The 14289-nt window shown below is 51.7% G+C and overlaps 1 protein-coding gene across 1 annotated transcript; it reads left to right on the top strand.

The window, feature by feature from the left end:
• Positions 1 to 4437: 4437 nt before the first annotated feature.
• Positions 4438 to 12612, top strand: PRDM14 (PR/SET domain 14). Its single transcript, XM_067290021.1, has 7 exons — positions 4438 to 4996; positions 5323 to 5382; positions 5460 to 5617; positions 5865 to 6135; positions 7796 to 7998; positions 9948 to 10049; positions 12385 to 12612. The coding sequence occupies exons 1-7, from the start codon at positions 4438 to 4440 to the stop codon at positions 12610 to 12612; spliced, it is 1581 nt and encodes a 526-aa protein (XP_067146122.1).
• The last annotated feature ends 1677 nt before the right edge of the window (positions 12613 to 14289 follow it).

Below are 14289 nucleotides of genomic sequence, written 5' to 3'. Positions count from 1 at the left end.
GTTTCCTGTTTGAACCTCACCTTTCTAAAGATAGGCACGATCAGCTCCTTACCATCTATTTATTTTTAAAAGAGAGTTCTTGACAACAGTATTAGCTAAAACTCTTAGCAGTGATCTAAATGTATAATGAACTTCTCTAATGAGCAACAGTAACTTGTGGTATAACTGACCTTACAAAGGAAAGGTGCTTCAGATGCACACGTAACATCCATACCAGTGCTTCCAACCTGATGCATGACAACAGGGATAAAAAGTGGCATTGCCTCTTGAAGAGCTTTTTTCGTGGTAAGCTGTGTATCGAGTCTTGCAGATGAGACTTTCTGCTGTGCTGGAATAAGGATGGCCAGAGGCTTTGAATTATTCCCAAGCTTGTTGCTCAGTGTTTATCCCAGTTGTCCACTTAGTAGAGGAAGGGGGCTGCGTGCCATGCTGCAGAAAAAGCAGCTCCTGGGATTGATTGGATTATGGAGAGGGAAGACTGCAGTCGGGGGTGTCTGCCCTCTGCCTTGACCTCTTGGCCTATGGAGGCATCACGATAAGCGTAACTCTGCAGTCCCCCTCTCCCCTCTTGCCCCTCCACCTCCAGGAGCACAGGTGAGCTGCCCCTTTCGCCTCCAGGAAGCCATAACTAGGGTCCGAGTCACAGGTGACACTGTCGACCAACTTCTGGCACGTAGCCAAGCGAAGCAGCTAACAGAAAACGGGCAGTAACGGCTGCACGTCTCTCCTGCACTGCCCTCAAGTGTCAGGGTTAGCGTGGAGGTGCCGGGAGCCCACGAGGGTGAAGCTGGGCGTCGGGGGCTGCTGTGGGTGGCACTGCCTCCGGGGCGCCGCAGCGTTGGGAGGACTGGGGCCCTGCAGGTCCGTGTGACCCATGGGTTCAGGCACGTATGGGAAGGCAGGGAGACCTGGAGGGAGGGAGAGGGAGTGTGGGAGCAGCACAGTGGTGGAGAGGGAGCGTGTTTGGGGAGGTGAGGAGCATGAGAGGACTTGGGGTGCAGTTCCTTGATAAATCTTGGTCAATGCAGCATATCCATCCATGTTAGGCCATTTATATGGAGTGATGGCTCGGCAAGCAGCCTGCAGCCCCTGGTGCCTGTCCTCAATATGCATCCCCGCATCCATGTGGAAAAGGACAGTACCAAACACCTCTAACATCCTTCAGGAGGAGGGAGGCCATGGCTGAGAGAGTGCTGTTACTGCTTTATAACAGGTCCAAAAGTCCTAATAAAGTCCTAAAAGAAAACCTGTGTGGCGTTGCAGTAGCCAGTCCCTAGTTGGGCCGCAGGAGTCCTGCATGGCAGCCAGGCGCCCTGCTGCCATGCTGTGCTGGGTGGTGAGAGCCCCCCGGCCTCGGCAGCAGCTCCGTGGCTGGTTTTCAGGATTTTCTCTTTCCGGATATTTCAGAGTGAGCTTTTCCTGCACATGATTCCCCCACCCCCGTTCCCGGCAGCAGGGGCACTCTGCACGCAAAGGGCACCCATGTAAATGTGTGAGCTGCACAAGTTCCCGCAAAGTTAATTCATTTTTCTGTTTGCCCCTCTAACGTTACCTGCAGAAGAGGCAAGCTGTCTATCTGCCAAAGCTGAAAAAGCACCTTGGAACCTGCACCAAAAAATTGGCTGTGTTTTTACACTGACCACTGACAAGGTTTTTCGAGCAGGACGGAGCTGCTCACCTGCCCATTCCCGATGGGCAGGCACGGGGCTGAAGCCCCCTGGTCTGTTTTGGTAGCCAAATTCCCAGTCATTCCCAGAGAAAGGGCCTGAGCGGCTGTCTGGAGGGTGCTGATCGCCCTCCAATCGTGTTTTCCTCGAGGGGAGTTACAGCCACATCTCCCAGAGAGCCGTGGCAGCAGGGACGGGGCTTCCAGGGGCACCTCTTAAAACAAAGGGCTAAATACACACACAGAGATTAGGCCCGTCTGGCCTCCGCCAGGAGACAGAGGCATTTAAAAAGCTGTCTGTGCATACTCAGAATAGATGCAAACCTTTGCCTTTGTAAAGTATTTTATTTACCTGTCTGTACAAGACTGCTGGAAGTCAGTCAGTTCTGCTCACCTGATTTCTCCCAGAGGTTGGGACCCTTTTATGCAGCAAATAATAGATTTGAGTGCTTAGGGTAACTTAACCTAAAATTAACTTGTTTCTTAGTGAAAGCCTCAGCATATTATCTGGAAAATAGTTGTAACACTGATGCAAGCCTTTTTCTTCTGTGCTCCGTGTCACCAGGCTTGCAGAAAAAGGAATATTTTGATTTCTCTCTGGGTATGCCTAAAGAGCAGAGATGGGTCAGATAAACCAATTTCACTAATTATGGGAATTTAAAGATCTCACATTTTATTTGTTTTAATTTCTCTTGACTCTCCCATGCAAGCAAGTCCCCTCCACAAGCCTCCTTTCTTCTTGTGTTGCAGTACCTGGCACCAGGTAGCCAGAGGACTCCAGATTATCTGGCAGCACTTTGCTTCAAACAAATACTCAGACTTTTTTGTACAACGACAATCTGAGTTCAGATGTATATTCCTGTACATCTGATTAGCTCTGCTACCACTTTTATGCTACCAATGCTGTATCTATAAAAAGCAAGTTAAACTGCCTTCCTGACATTGTTCCCTAAAGCAATATAGAGTGAATTCTGCCTTACTGTAGATAACAGAGATTTGGAATAGCCCAGAGAAAGTAAGAAGACTGATAACAAAATATCAGGCTAAGAGAATAACTCAGGTGAGAAAGGCTGCATTCCTGCCATCTCCCTACACACAGTGTGTGTATTGGCTGTCCATGGTGTATTTAGTGTGTTTGTCTTGCAAAACTGACGTTTGGTGGAGAATGAGGTTTTAGGTGGGAGTCAAACACCCACAATGCCATTTAATGCCAAGTGCATAAATGCTCAGGCTCAAGTTTTGGGACAAAGTTGTGCTGGGCCAGCTATGAAAGGGGGTCTTAGGAGGTGTGAGAGCCTGGATCAGCTCTGGGCCACCTGTGTTGTGCCCTTGTGCTTACTGTCTTGGTGCTTATGCTGTGAGTGAAAATTAAGGGGAGGTTCAAGACAGCCCCAAGAGGGAGCTGTGGGTGCGAGTGCCCTGAGCTCTCTGCAGCGCTGCACAGCCCCATCCATCCCGTCCCTCCACGCCTGCCCCTGCAGCATCACCCAGGCTGGACACTGGCAAGGAATGAGCCACCCAAGGGGGACCATGCTGTAACCCAAACTGTTTGTGCTCTGCCTGCCATGGGGCTTTGTCCCAGGCTAACCTGAAGGTTTTTTTATCTCCCTGCACTAGCAAAGATCATATGCTGCAATGGCGATTTGCATACCTGGGCCCTGGGGACCCCTCAGCCGTTGGGCTCTGCAGCCCCTTCGAGGTCTTCTTTTGACAGCAAATCCAGCACATGGTCACCTGGGAGGGACAAGGAATTAGGAAAAAAGGAGAAACCCCACAAAAACAGGGTGCAACCCTGCAGCAGGGAACCACTCAGCACCCGTGCAAGGGGCAATGGTCAGATGTCAGCTGTGGGCCCCCCGCTCCTGCAGGGGGCTACTCCTAATGCCTGGGAAATCCCGGCAGCAGCCCGCCTTCTGCCAGGCACACATGGGCAGCCCAGGGCTCATGCTGCCCAGGACAAAACCGCCTCCGCCATGCCCATGAAACCAGCTGTGGCTGCAGGTGCTGTGTTGTCTGTTCAGGTCACTGGATTTTTGAGGTGTTTTTTGACCTAAAACTTTCTGTATCAAAACGCAGCCCCTTGCAGCCCCTGAGGCACTCCGCTGGGGCTGTGGATGCTGCAGAGGCGGGAAGGGGCCCACTGGCAGAGCGCTCACCAAGGGCAGTCAGGACATCAGCGCAGAGCATCGCCCCCCAGCTCTGCTACCAGCACCTCGGCCTCCCCCCCTCGGGGGGAGAGGTCGAGCCCACGCGGGCGCGGCCGGGCCCCGCGGGGGGAGCAGCCGAGCGCGGCCAATGGCCGGGGCGTGAGGAGGAGGAGGAGGAGGAGGAGGAGGAGGGAGACCGGCGGCGGGAGGAGGGCGGCCCGGTAGCCGGGGGTCCCCCCACCGCCACCCCCGCCGGCCTCGGCCTGCACCGCCCCCAGCAGCCGGCGCCACCGCCCTGCGTGGCCGCGGCTCCGCCCCGGGGCTGGGGCGCCCGTCGTGGCGGCCCCCGGGGCCGCGGCCGCCGTCCGTCAGTCCGTCCGTCCGTCCGTCCGTCCGTCCCCCTGCAGCGAGGGCTGCGTGACCCGGGGCGGGCCGCCCGCCCCCGCCCGCCCCATATAGCCGCGGGGGGCCGGCGCGGCCAGCCCGCCCGCCCCGACGGCGCCGGAGGCTCCCTCGGCCTCCTCCTGCCCCTTGGCCACCGCGACCCCCGGAGCGGCGGGCACCGCGCAGCACCCAGGGGCTTCTCCGTGCGTCTCCCGGCAGGTCCCTGCCCTTGGCCCCGGCATGGCGCTGTCCCTGGCCGGCGAGCCGGGCCCCAAGGACGCCGGAGACGCGCTCCGGATGAGCCCGGGGAGCCTCGCTGCTTACTACCCCGCTTTCCTCCCCCCCGCCCAGTACTTGGAGGCGGCCCCCGACCTCTTCCACCCTCTGAAGCCCCTGGGCAGGCTTGTCACCGCCTCGCCGCCCCTGCCCCCCTTCAGCTTCAGCAGGGTCCCCGCTTTCCTGAGCGAGCCGGCGCCCGTGCCCGCCGAGCCCTTCCCCGCCTTCCCGCTGCCCCTCTACAGCGAGCCGCCGCCTCCTGCCCCCTTGCCCGCCGCCGAGGGCTCGCCCCGCCGGGCGGAGGCCCGCGCCTTGGCCCCGCAGCCCTGCCCGAGCCCGGCCCGCAGGGGCGCCCGGAGCCCGGGCGGCGCCCGGAGCCCGCGGGGCGCCGGGCCGGCGGGGCCGAGCCACAGGTACCACTTCAGCGAGGAGGAGCTCAACGCGGTGCTGTACGGGGCGCTCCGCGGCAGCCAGCTGGCCGGCAGCCTGCACGCCATCTCGGGGCTCCGGGTGCCCCCCGCCAGCCCGGGTAAGGGGGTCCCCGGCCGGGTGCAGGGGCCTGCTGACGCCCGGGCGGGGGCTCCTCGCAGCGCCTGAGCGTCGCGGTGCGGGAGAGGGGACGCTCCCCTGGCGCAAGAGCGGGGCAGCCCGTCCCGCGGCCGCGGCGCTCGCGGCGCCTCGCTCGTTGGGCCTGGCGGCACGTCGGGAGCGGGGCGGCCGCCTTCTCCTTTCCGCGCCGGGGCAGCGCCGGGGGCTCGGTGCCGCGGGGGGAGTCGCGGGCGGCGTCGGGGGCTGCGCGGGGCGGCCGCACCCGCGGGCCGGGCTGACCACGCGGCTGCTCTTCCGCAGGTGCGGCGGACTCGCCCTCCGCGCTGCTGCTCGACGGGGACTCGCTGCAGCTGCCCGAAGGTAGGGGCGCCCGGCGCGCTGCGCTGCGCTGCGCCGCGGCGGCGCCGGGCCGCGCTCACCCCTCCTTACCCCCGCAGGGCTGGCGGTGCTGCGGGCGGCCTATGGGGACGTTTCCCAGCTCGGAGTCTTCTGCACGCACCCCATCCCCAAGGGAGTCCGCTTCGGCCCTTTCCAAGGCAAAGTGGTCAACACGAGCGAGATCAAGACTTACGATGACAACTCCCTGATGTGGGAGGTAGGCGACGCGCGCCGGGACCGGGACGGGGCTCCCTCGGCACCGCGTCCCTGGGCAGGGGGGCGTCCCTTGGCCACGGCAGCCGCAGAAATTTCACAGAGATGTTGTTACGAGGAGAAGCTTTTGGCTGTCCCTCTCCCCTAGCCTGTAACAGGAGCTGGACCTTGTCTGGGTAGTGGGTTCGGTGCAAGCGGGTCCCTTTTGGAAAGGGTTCGGACCTGATCTGATTCTCTCATCTACTCTCCAGATCTTCGAATACGGGCGCCTGAGCCATTTCATAGACGGGAAGGGAGCCGCTGGCAACTGGATGTCCCTGGTAAATTGTGCCAGGTTCCCCGAGGAGCAGAATTTGACAGCTATCCAGTGCCAGGGGCAAATCTTCTATGAAAGCTGCAAAGAAATCTTACCGAAGCAGGAGCTGCTGGTGTGGTATGGGGATTGTTACGTGCAGTTTTTGGGCATCCCCATCAGCCTGAAGGGAATGCCAGAAGGGAAGAGACCCCAGCAGCAAGCCGAAGGTGAGGCTATGGAGAAATCCCTAGGAGGGTCATAACCCTTCTACCCCTCGGACCTGTGTCCAGCCATGATTAGACTCTCATTAGGGGACTTGCCGGTGCTTTAAAAGACCCCGATGTCATCTTTTCTTCAGCTGCATTTTACTTTGAACGCCTCCCAGCCCCTGTGATGAGATTGCCGGGGGGTGACACTTCTGCCCACAGGTCTGCGGGCTGCAGGATGCCGGGATGCTCTGGGGTGGCTGGGGCTGTCCTGCTCCCATGCCACTAGCAGTGTCCTTGCGATCCTGGGACACAAGCTCATGCCCTCCCTTTCGCCTGCTCACCCAACCTCCAGCATCCCAAAAGAGCAGCTTCCCCTACACACAGGGGAGGCTGGTTATCTGTACTGAGGGCTGCTACCAGATCTGAGCAAAGCTCTCCTTTGAACCTGGCACCCACTTCTGTCTCCGCAGCTTGCTCCTAGTTTTCATTTGCTTTGGGAGTAAAAAGTGGTAATTTGATGACTGTAAAACATCTGGTGCTGTTTGACAGCGCTCTGGGGAATGGCAGAGCGAGCGGCTGATCCTTTCTCTGCTCTGCAGCAGCCCTTCTTCCAAGGGACCGTGTTTGGGGAGGAAAGAGGCTTTTGGGCATTCCTATTTTGATCCTGTTTTAATCGTACAGTTACACACACCTGACTTCATGACATTTTTCATGCAATTAATTCTCTTAGTAAATGGGGCAGGCTGAAATCGTTCCAGTCCTATAATGCTGATGCTGCTTGCAGAGGATACCAAATATTCTCTCTTCGGGAGCACTGTACTTATAATATGTAGAAAGTGTGACATTCATATAAGTAAAACTTATGTATGAAGAAAATAGATTTGTGCAAATGCAGGGAAAGCTGGAGCTGTCAAAGAATGTGTTGGCTAGGTGCAGCAGTAAGAGAGAAAGAAGAATTTGGCAAATCTCTGCAAGGAAATTTTTGAAGCTGTTGTTTTAAGGTGCCTAGTCCAGATAGCTGGTAAATTGTTGATTTCATTTTAAGGTTTAAGTCAAAGTTACTTTTCTGTGTTGTATTAAAGGCAGAAAAGGATGTTTAAACATTTGCAAAATTTCCTATGTTGTTTCCAAATTCAATGGATAAGATCAAAATACAAAAGAAAACAAAAAATATGTTCTTGTTCTACAGTAGTTTGAAAATCATAGAAAATATATGCAGATTGATTTTTTTTTCTCTCTTTTTAGAATGGGAAGTGAAATTTATGGACAATATTGATAATAAAAACCTAGCGATGTTTCCGTTTGGGGAAACATTTCATATTGCAGGCATCTGAGCTGTTTCTCCATATATTCACTCCCTGTTTATGGAGATGCGAGGCTGGAATCCTGTCCTAGCTGAAGTTAGTGGCTAAACGCAATAATTTCATTAGCGTCGGGACTCTTGTGCATCCTCTTCCGTTAGAGAGAAAATGTAAGGGCAAGTGGACCATGGTGTTTGCTTACCAGATCCAACTTGTATTTTGTTAATCACATTGCCAGAATCCCTTTAACATTATTACCCTTCTGAAGACTTACAATTCTCAGTGGGGCACCAGCTCTGAAAGAGAATCGGATTTGAAATTAACACCTTTAACTGTGGTATAACGGAGAGATTGGCACTTTCCCTTCTGCTGTACAGAAGCTGGGGAGAGCTATAAATGCGAGAGATGCGGCAAGGTTTTTGCGTACAAGTATTACCGGGACAAGCACCTGAAGTACACTCGCTGCGTGGACCAGGGGGACAGAAAATTTCCTTGCCACCTTTGTAACCGATCCTTTGAAAAACGAGACAGGCTGAGGATTCATATTCTCCACGTCCACGAAAAGCACAGACCTCACAAGGTAAGCCTGCCTCTGGGTGCCTTTGCAGTTACTTGCTCTTCTGGAGTTATTAATTGTCCTTAATTATCTTATTTTGGCAAATGCGAAGGTGCTGATGTTCTCTCCCTGCTTCTCCCCTCTCCGGTTTCCTTGGCAGTTACTTTGTGAAACTGTTTTGCCTGTAAAGGAAGAATTTGTCTTATGCAGCAGAGTTTAGCTGAAGAAATTAATGAACTTATACTAGGTTGGGAAAATACCTGACCCGCAGTGCCAGTGAGAGTTTGAAAGAGAAACGATCTGAGGGGGAAATCCTTGTCTGCTCCCCAGGAGGAGAGCAGGGCAGGGGAAGAACGATCCTTCTGCACAGAGAAGCGGGGTGCCGGTGCCGGTGCAGAGGTGATGCTGCTGCCCGCAGCCTCACGCTGCTCCGTGCGGAGTAAGGGCGCGGCTGGCCCTTCCCTCGCGGCTGCTGGGTCTGACAGCGCCAAAGAGCACCTTAACTTGCCTGAACTGAGCCAGCGCATATTGCTCCAGGGCTTTTGGACGTTTGCATGAGTTTTTTTGGTGCTTTTCTCCTGGAGCTAAATTGTGTTTGAATGAAAGCGGGGCGCACGCAGAGCCCGGGGGACCTTGGGGCTGGCTGGGCTCGGCTCCTCCATCCCACCGTCCTCCCCTGCCTTCACGCCGACAACTGGCACACAGCTCTGTCTGCTGGACACCACGGTAGTGAAGGTTTGCATTCAACATGGAGCAAATTTTCATTTGGTGGGAGCAAATCCTGGCTGAGATATTTGCCTTGTCTCCACCAAACATCTCTCTGTAACACTGGTTTCCTCCAGGAGCACTGGAAAGGGAAAATCAGAGTTCTCCCAAAGGCTCAGGCATGGGGAAGTTACTGCACTTGATGTGGCACAATTAAATCATCCCTGAAAATCTTTCAAATGTCTATTTTATAGATTATACTGGAATAATGTGAATTTGTCAGGAAAGGTGTTATAATTAAATTGACAATATTACAATGTCAGAATATCACCTTGATCTAGTAATAGAGATTTAAAATGTCATTCTATTAAATATGAAGTTTGAAATACATACTTCTTTCTCTCTTTTGTTCTTTCTTTCCTTCTTTCTTTCACAGAGAATTTATTTTGGAACGTGTACAAAAGAAATACTTTAAAACAGCAGGAAGAGAAACTTGTTCTGAATAGATATTGCATTTGAATGAGAACAGATAAATGCAAAAAACAAAGACAGAAAATGTGTCAGTAAATTACCATCTTTCAAAATCAGTCATGGCTTAGTATATTTCAAACTTATGAGTGAGGATTTCTTTCAAAAGCATCCCAGGAGGAAAACAATTTATGGCCTCATGTGAATTTCACTGAAGTCAGTGCAAGTCTCTCGAATGACTCCAGCACTCTTGGAGTTGGATTTTATTCTGTCACTGACAGCTACCGGACAGGGCACCACATGATGAAGGGGGCAACTTGGTCTGTCAGAAGATGAAGTGGTGCATCTTTCACTCATCCAAGGGGAGGCATTTCTAAGAGATCAAGCTGTAGGTGAAGTGCTGTGACTTACTTACCATTTCTGAAAAATGAGAATTATTCTGAGATCCCCTTTAAAAATATTTTTTTAGTTAAAAAATATTATTTTAGTTGTTGAGTAAAAAATCTAAATAGTAGCTGAAGCATTATTTACATTATTATATTTTGAAGGACAGGTTTTGATAACGATTTTGAACTATACACAAAAAAGGTTTTGAAATTTTGCATGATTTTCCTCTTTTAAAATCTGTTCTTAAAAATGCATTAAAATTCTGGCTGTTAAATAAACTTGCTACTTAAATTACTCATGTGCTTATATATAAATACATGTAGTGAGATACTTGCACACATCCTAACATTTTTTTCAGCTATGCTGTTATGTGCTTCCTGTTAACTTTTAATCTTTTTTTTTTTTCTCCCCAGTGCTCAGTGTGTGGGAAGAGCTTTTCTCAGTCCTCCAGTCTGAACAAGCACATGAGGGTTCACTCCGGAGAGCGCCCCTACAAATGCGTGTACTGCAACAAGGTAAGGGAAAACCCGGCTCCGGCCAGTGCCCCGGCCTGTCACTCTTGTCTATCCTCTGCTGCGTTCAGCATTGCACACTGCACCTGGGGGTGGGGGCTTTTTTCACGCTCCTGTTCATTTTCTTTTTCTTGATCAAGCGCTCAAGAGAAGGGGACACAAAATGGGACTTCCTATTTAAGTCAATATCCAGATGAGTGAGCACATATTCTGGCTGCAGTTGTGAGTTGCGGAGGGAGAAAGGAATGAAAGTGGAAGCGTTAGGGAGTACCAGAAATGGCTGGGACTGAAGAAACAGCAGGTCTCTGCCTCCAGTGCTCCCGTGCACACCTCAGAGAGCTGTTGCAAGGATAAGATCTACGAATGTTTGAGAGCATCTCAAATACCATGCTAGGTACTCAGCTAGGTGTAGTATTGCCCTTTTTCACAGAGTCTTTTGTCTTGCTACTACTGCTTTCCTGGGTGAGTTGAACAGGTTTGGCCCATGAGCTGAACCTGTAAGACGTGACTCTGCTTGCTTACCTTGAAGTAATGGAGTGATTTATGTGCATGGTATGGCAATAAGCCATACAGCACTAATCAAAAATTTGCTCAGCTGCTACTACTCTTCACAGGAGGGGTGGCTCAGGGATGGTTCAGGTGACCTTGCTTTTCCCGGGGGAGCAGTGCTCCCTGCTCTCTGAGCAGACGGAGGACGGACGTGCAGCCTGCTGTTGGGCAAGTGCCAGCAGGGCTCCAGCTGCAGTGGTCCACTCTTTGTGTCCATGCGAGGCAGAAGCATCGATGGTCGTGTGTACTGAGGTGTTTCTGATTCAGAAGGGAGAGATGTTTTGTTTGTGACTGTTCCAACACATAGTCGAGTGTCCTGTACTAAAGAACCTTAGAAAAAGCTCCTTTGGGCTATTATATATATATTTTTTCCACAGACATCCCAAATACTTGTAGGCAGAGTTTAGGATGAAATGTCATTCTTTGGATGACAGGAACAGCTCACAGAGCTTTGCAGGTTCCTCTGTGAACAGATTCCTCTAGGACACGTCACATTCTGACCAGGCCCTGGTGGCTCTGGTAGATCTTTCACGGATCAGATTTTATTTATCAGTTCTCAGACTGCAAGATGAGGTTATCCTAGGACATAGCCATCCATTTCTGAGGCTGGGAAACCAGGGGCTATTTTATAATACTCTCACCCGCTTCTCCTATGGAGTGGTTGTTCCTCTTTTTGTCTCTCCTACCTCTTACGGTGGTTATGCCAGAGCAACCTTGCTTTCCCTGCCCCTTTGCTCACCTGATGCAAGTGAGGGGGAAGTGTTGGGCCAGGACCACCTGACAAGTGCTTCTGTCCCTTGAACTTTTGTCCTTCTGTCCCTTTTGACATTTACCTTCTGGGGACTTTTCTGTAGGAATCACAGATCTGTTTGTGCTCTAAGGTTCCTAGTGAAAAGGTGTATGAGATTTATTGCTGTCTGCTTTGAAAACTTATTTGTGATGGTTCAGCAACATAATGGTACTAAAGAGGATTTGTGGATAAAAATTTCAGCTGCCTAACCAGTATACAGCAATTCAGCTTCTAGTGTAGCATTTTTCCCAGACTGCTTATGGAAGTAGGGGCAGCAGCCAGAGCAAATTTGTGAGGTCTGCAAATAGTAAAGGGTTCCTAAAGGTCTCTCGCCCAGGTAAAGGAAAAACAGGGAAAACATGGCTATTTTACAACATTCTTGCTCAAATCTCATTGAGAGGATTTTCTCCCAAAATGCAGGAGGAGTTTGCTACTTGAGTGAGGGGAGAGAGAAAAGGCTGCAAGGTCTGACTGAAGGAAGAGCAGAGTATGGTGGAGGGGGGAAATGAAACCCAGAAAGATGGAAACATGCTGGGTTGCATGAATGAATTCTGACACCTGGATTCCAAGCCAGTATGAGTGAATGTGAAAGAGTTTAACTTTCTGAATAAAAACTAGAAGGGAGGAACCTGCATTATCTTTCCCCAACATGCAGGAAATACAAGGCTAATTAGGACAGTATTGACTTTACTTCTTATTCTTTGACATGTGAGGATATTTGTTGGTGTCTCTGGTCAGAAATCTTTTTCTGAACTCTGTGTAACTTCATGGACTCAGCCATGGCTGTGCAGCTGAGAGTGATAGCTGTTGGCTTCTGGTTCCTCATTGCTAGTAGTTTTCGGTTTTGCTCTGATTGTCTGAAGATGTGAGTTATTTGAGGACTTATTTTCAAGGAGCAGTGCTTCTGAAGGGTCTGGGTTACCTGAAACTGTGGGCTACACAGAAAACAGAGTACATCATTAAACCTCCTTCTTCTCTGCCTGGTCCTTGCCATTTCAGGCGTTCACAGCGTCGAGCATCCTGCGCACTCACATCCGCCAGCACTCAGGAGAGAAGCCCTTCAAGTGCAAACACTGCGGCAAAGCCTTCGCCTCTCACGCGGCCCACGACAGCCACGTCAGGCGCACGCACAGTAAGGACAAGGGCTGCGTGTGCTCTGTGTGCGGCCAGCACTTCCCGGAGCAGGAGGAGTTGCACTTCCACATGCAGTTTCACGCTGCTCGTTAGCTGTGAGCCCCTCGGGCGAATCCTGGACCAGCTTTGTGTGTATATCCGTGTATGCGCATGTGTTTGTGTGTGTTCGCATATGCACTGCAGGAGGTGATGTTCGCCCTCGTGGCGGCACGGGGCCCCAGCACCCCTTTGGGTGCGCCCGGTCTCCGGACCCTGGGCATATTTCTGAGCACAGGGGCCAGTAGTTTTATCTCCTCCGGAGATCCTGACTCCACACTGGGGTGACCCTCCAGCATGCACTGATCTTCCCAACCTGTCCCCTCTCCTGTACCCCTTCGCAAGAGGGAAGTGCTGGCAGGGGTGACCTGCACCTCCCGTGGATGCCTTGTGTGTGAGTATCACCATGATGAATGTTTCTGTGCCTCTCATGCACCACCTCTATGGGCTGTCCGGTGCTGTCTGTGCCAAAGCTGGTTTGAAGGATGTTTTTATCAAGTGCATTTCCAAAAGCCGATTTGACCTCCATTTGTTTTATTTGGGCACTTGACCTAGGTGTGGGGTCTATTTCCCCTTAATGTGCAAAGCTTTTAATGAATCTCTGTTTGAATGTGAACTGCCTCAGAGGTATGGACTGCTAGACTGGCGTAGGGGTATTTAATTCCTTCGTTGAGCTGGGGGGCCACCTGATAGGGGCCACGGGGAGCTCCAAAGCAGTTGAACAAATGCTTCCAGGGGCCAGTGGATCCAGGTTAGCCCAGGGGCAGGAGGTAGTGAGGTACCTGCAGGCTAGCCGCAGCTCGTGCTGGCTAGCAGTAGTGTCCTCGGAGGCCCGGCTAAGCCTGTGAGGCCATGGCTCTGCCTCCTCGCTTGCTAGGACCAACTTGAAGATGTTCCCAAGCACCAGTGGGCTCTTAGATGGGTCACTTAAGAGTCAGATGCCCTGGTAGAGGGTTTGCACTGTGAGCTTGGCACAGGCTGGCAGCAGGCATGATCCCGTCAAGGGACTCCTCTGTTTGGATTTCCCACATAACTGTCTCTTGTCTAGAAATGTGCAAGGACTGCGAGTACTTGCCAGGCAGTCCTTCGCTGTGAGGCCTGATGGGAGAGCTGGACGGCTGTTACAGTGGCACTCTTGAATGCGTTTAAAAATTAACCATTTATTAGTTATGCAGGAGCAAAGATTTTAAAATCAGCTCTGTGATACCGCTGTCGAGAAAGGGGGAAAAGCCCCCTTTTGCTAAGGTACAACTTGAAGTGTAGGATAGACAGTCCTAGGACTTCACAGCCCCAAAAACTCTCTGCACACAAAATTCCCCCCTCCAACCTCTAGGAACTGCTCAGCCTGCTAGGAGAGGACTGGAAGGTTTCACCCTCCATTTCTCACTGTTTGTGCAGCCAAGTCAGGGCCAATTTGTGTGGGTTTTGTGTTGATTTTAATTTATTTATCTTATTTTATTTATTTTATTTTTTTTTTTTAGCAAAAAATGTTCATAAAAATGCTGTTTTCTCTATAGAAAGAGCTACTCATTTAGCTATGGGTGAGAAAATCTACTCTGGGATCTTTTCCTTGAAAGTTCAGGTTTTGTTCTTTCTTTTGCGTTCTGTTCTGACGTTGGAGAAGGATTCAGAACAACATCTCAGACATCCTGTCCATCCATACCAACAAACTTTGACCCCGCTTCTCTGCATATTACAACGGATAAAATAATTTCACTATGAAATCTTAGGTGT

The sequence above is a fragment of the Apteryx mantelli genome, chromosome 2 (assembly GCF_036417845.1).
Source record: "Apteryx mantelli isolate bAptMan1 chromosome 2, bAptMan1.hap1, whole genome shotgun sequence".
Lineage (NCBI taxonomy): Eukaryota > Metazoa > Chordata > Aves > Apterygiformes > Apterygidae > Apteryx > Apteryx mantelli.
This window is presented reverse-complemented; position numbering and strand designations above follow the sequence as displayed.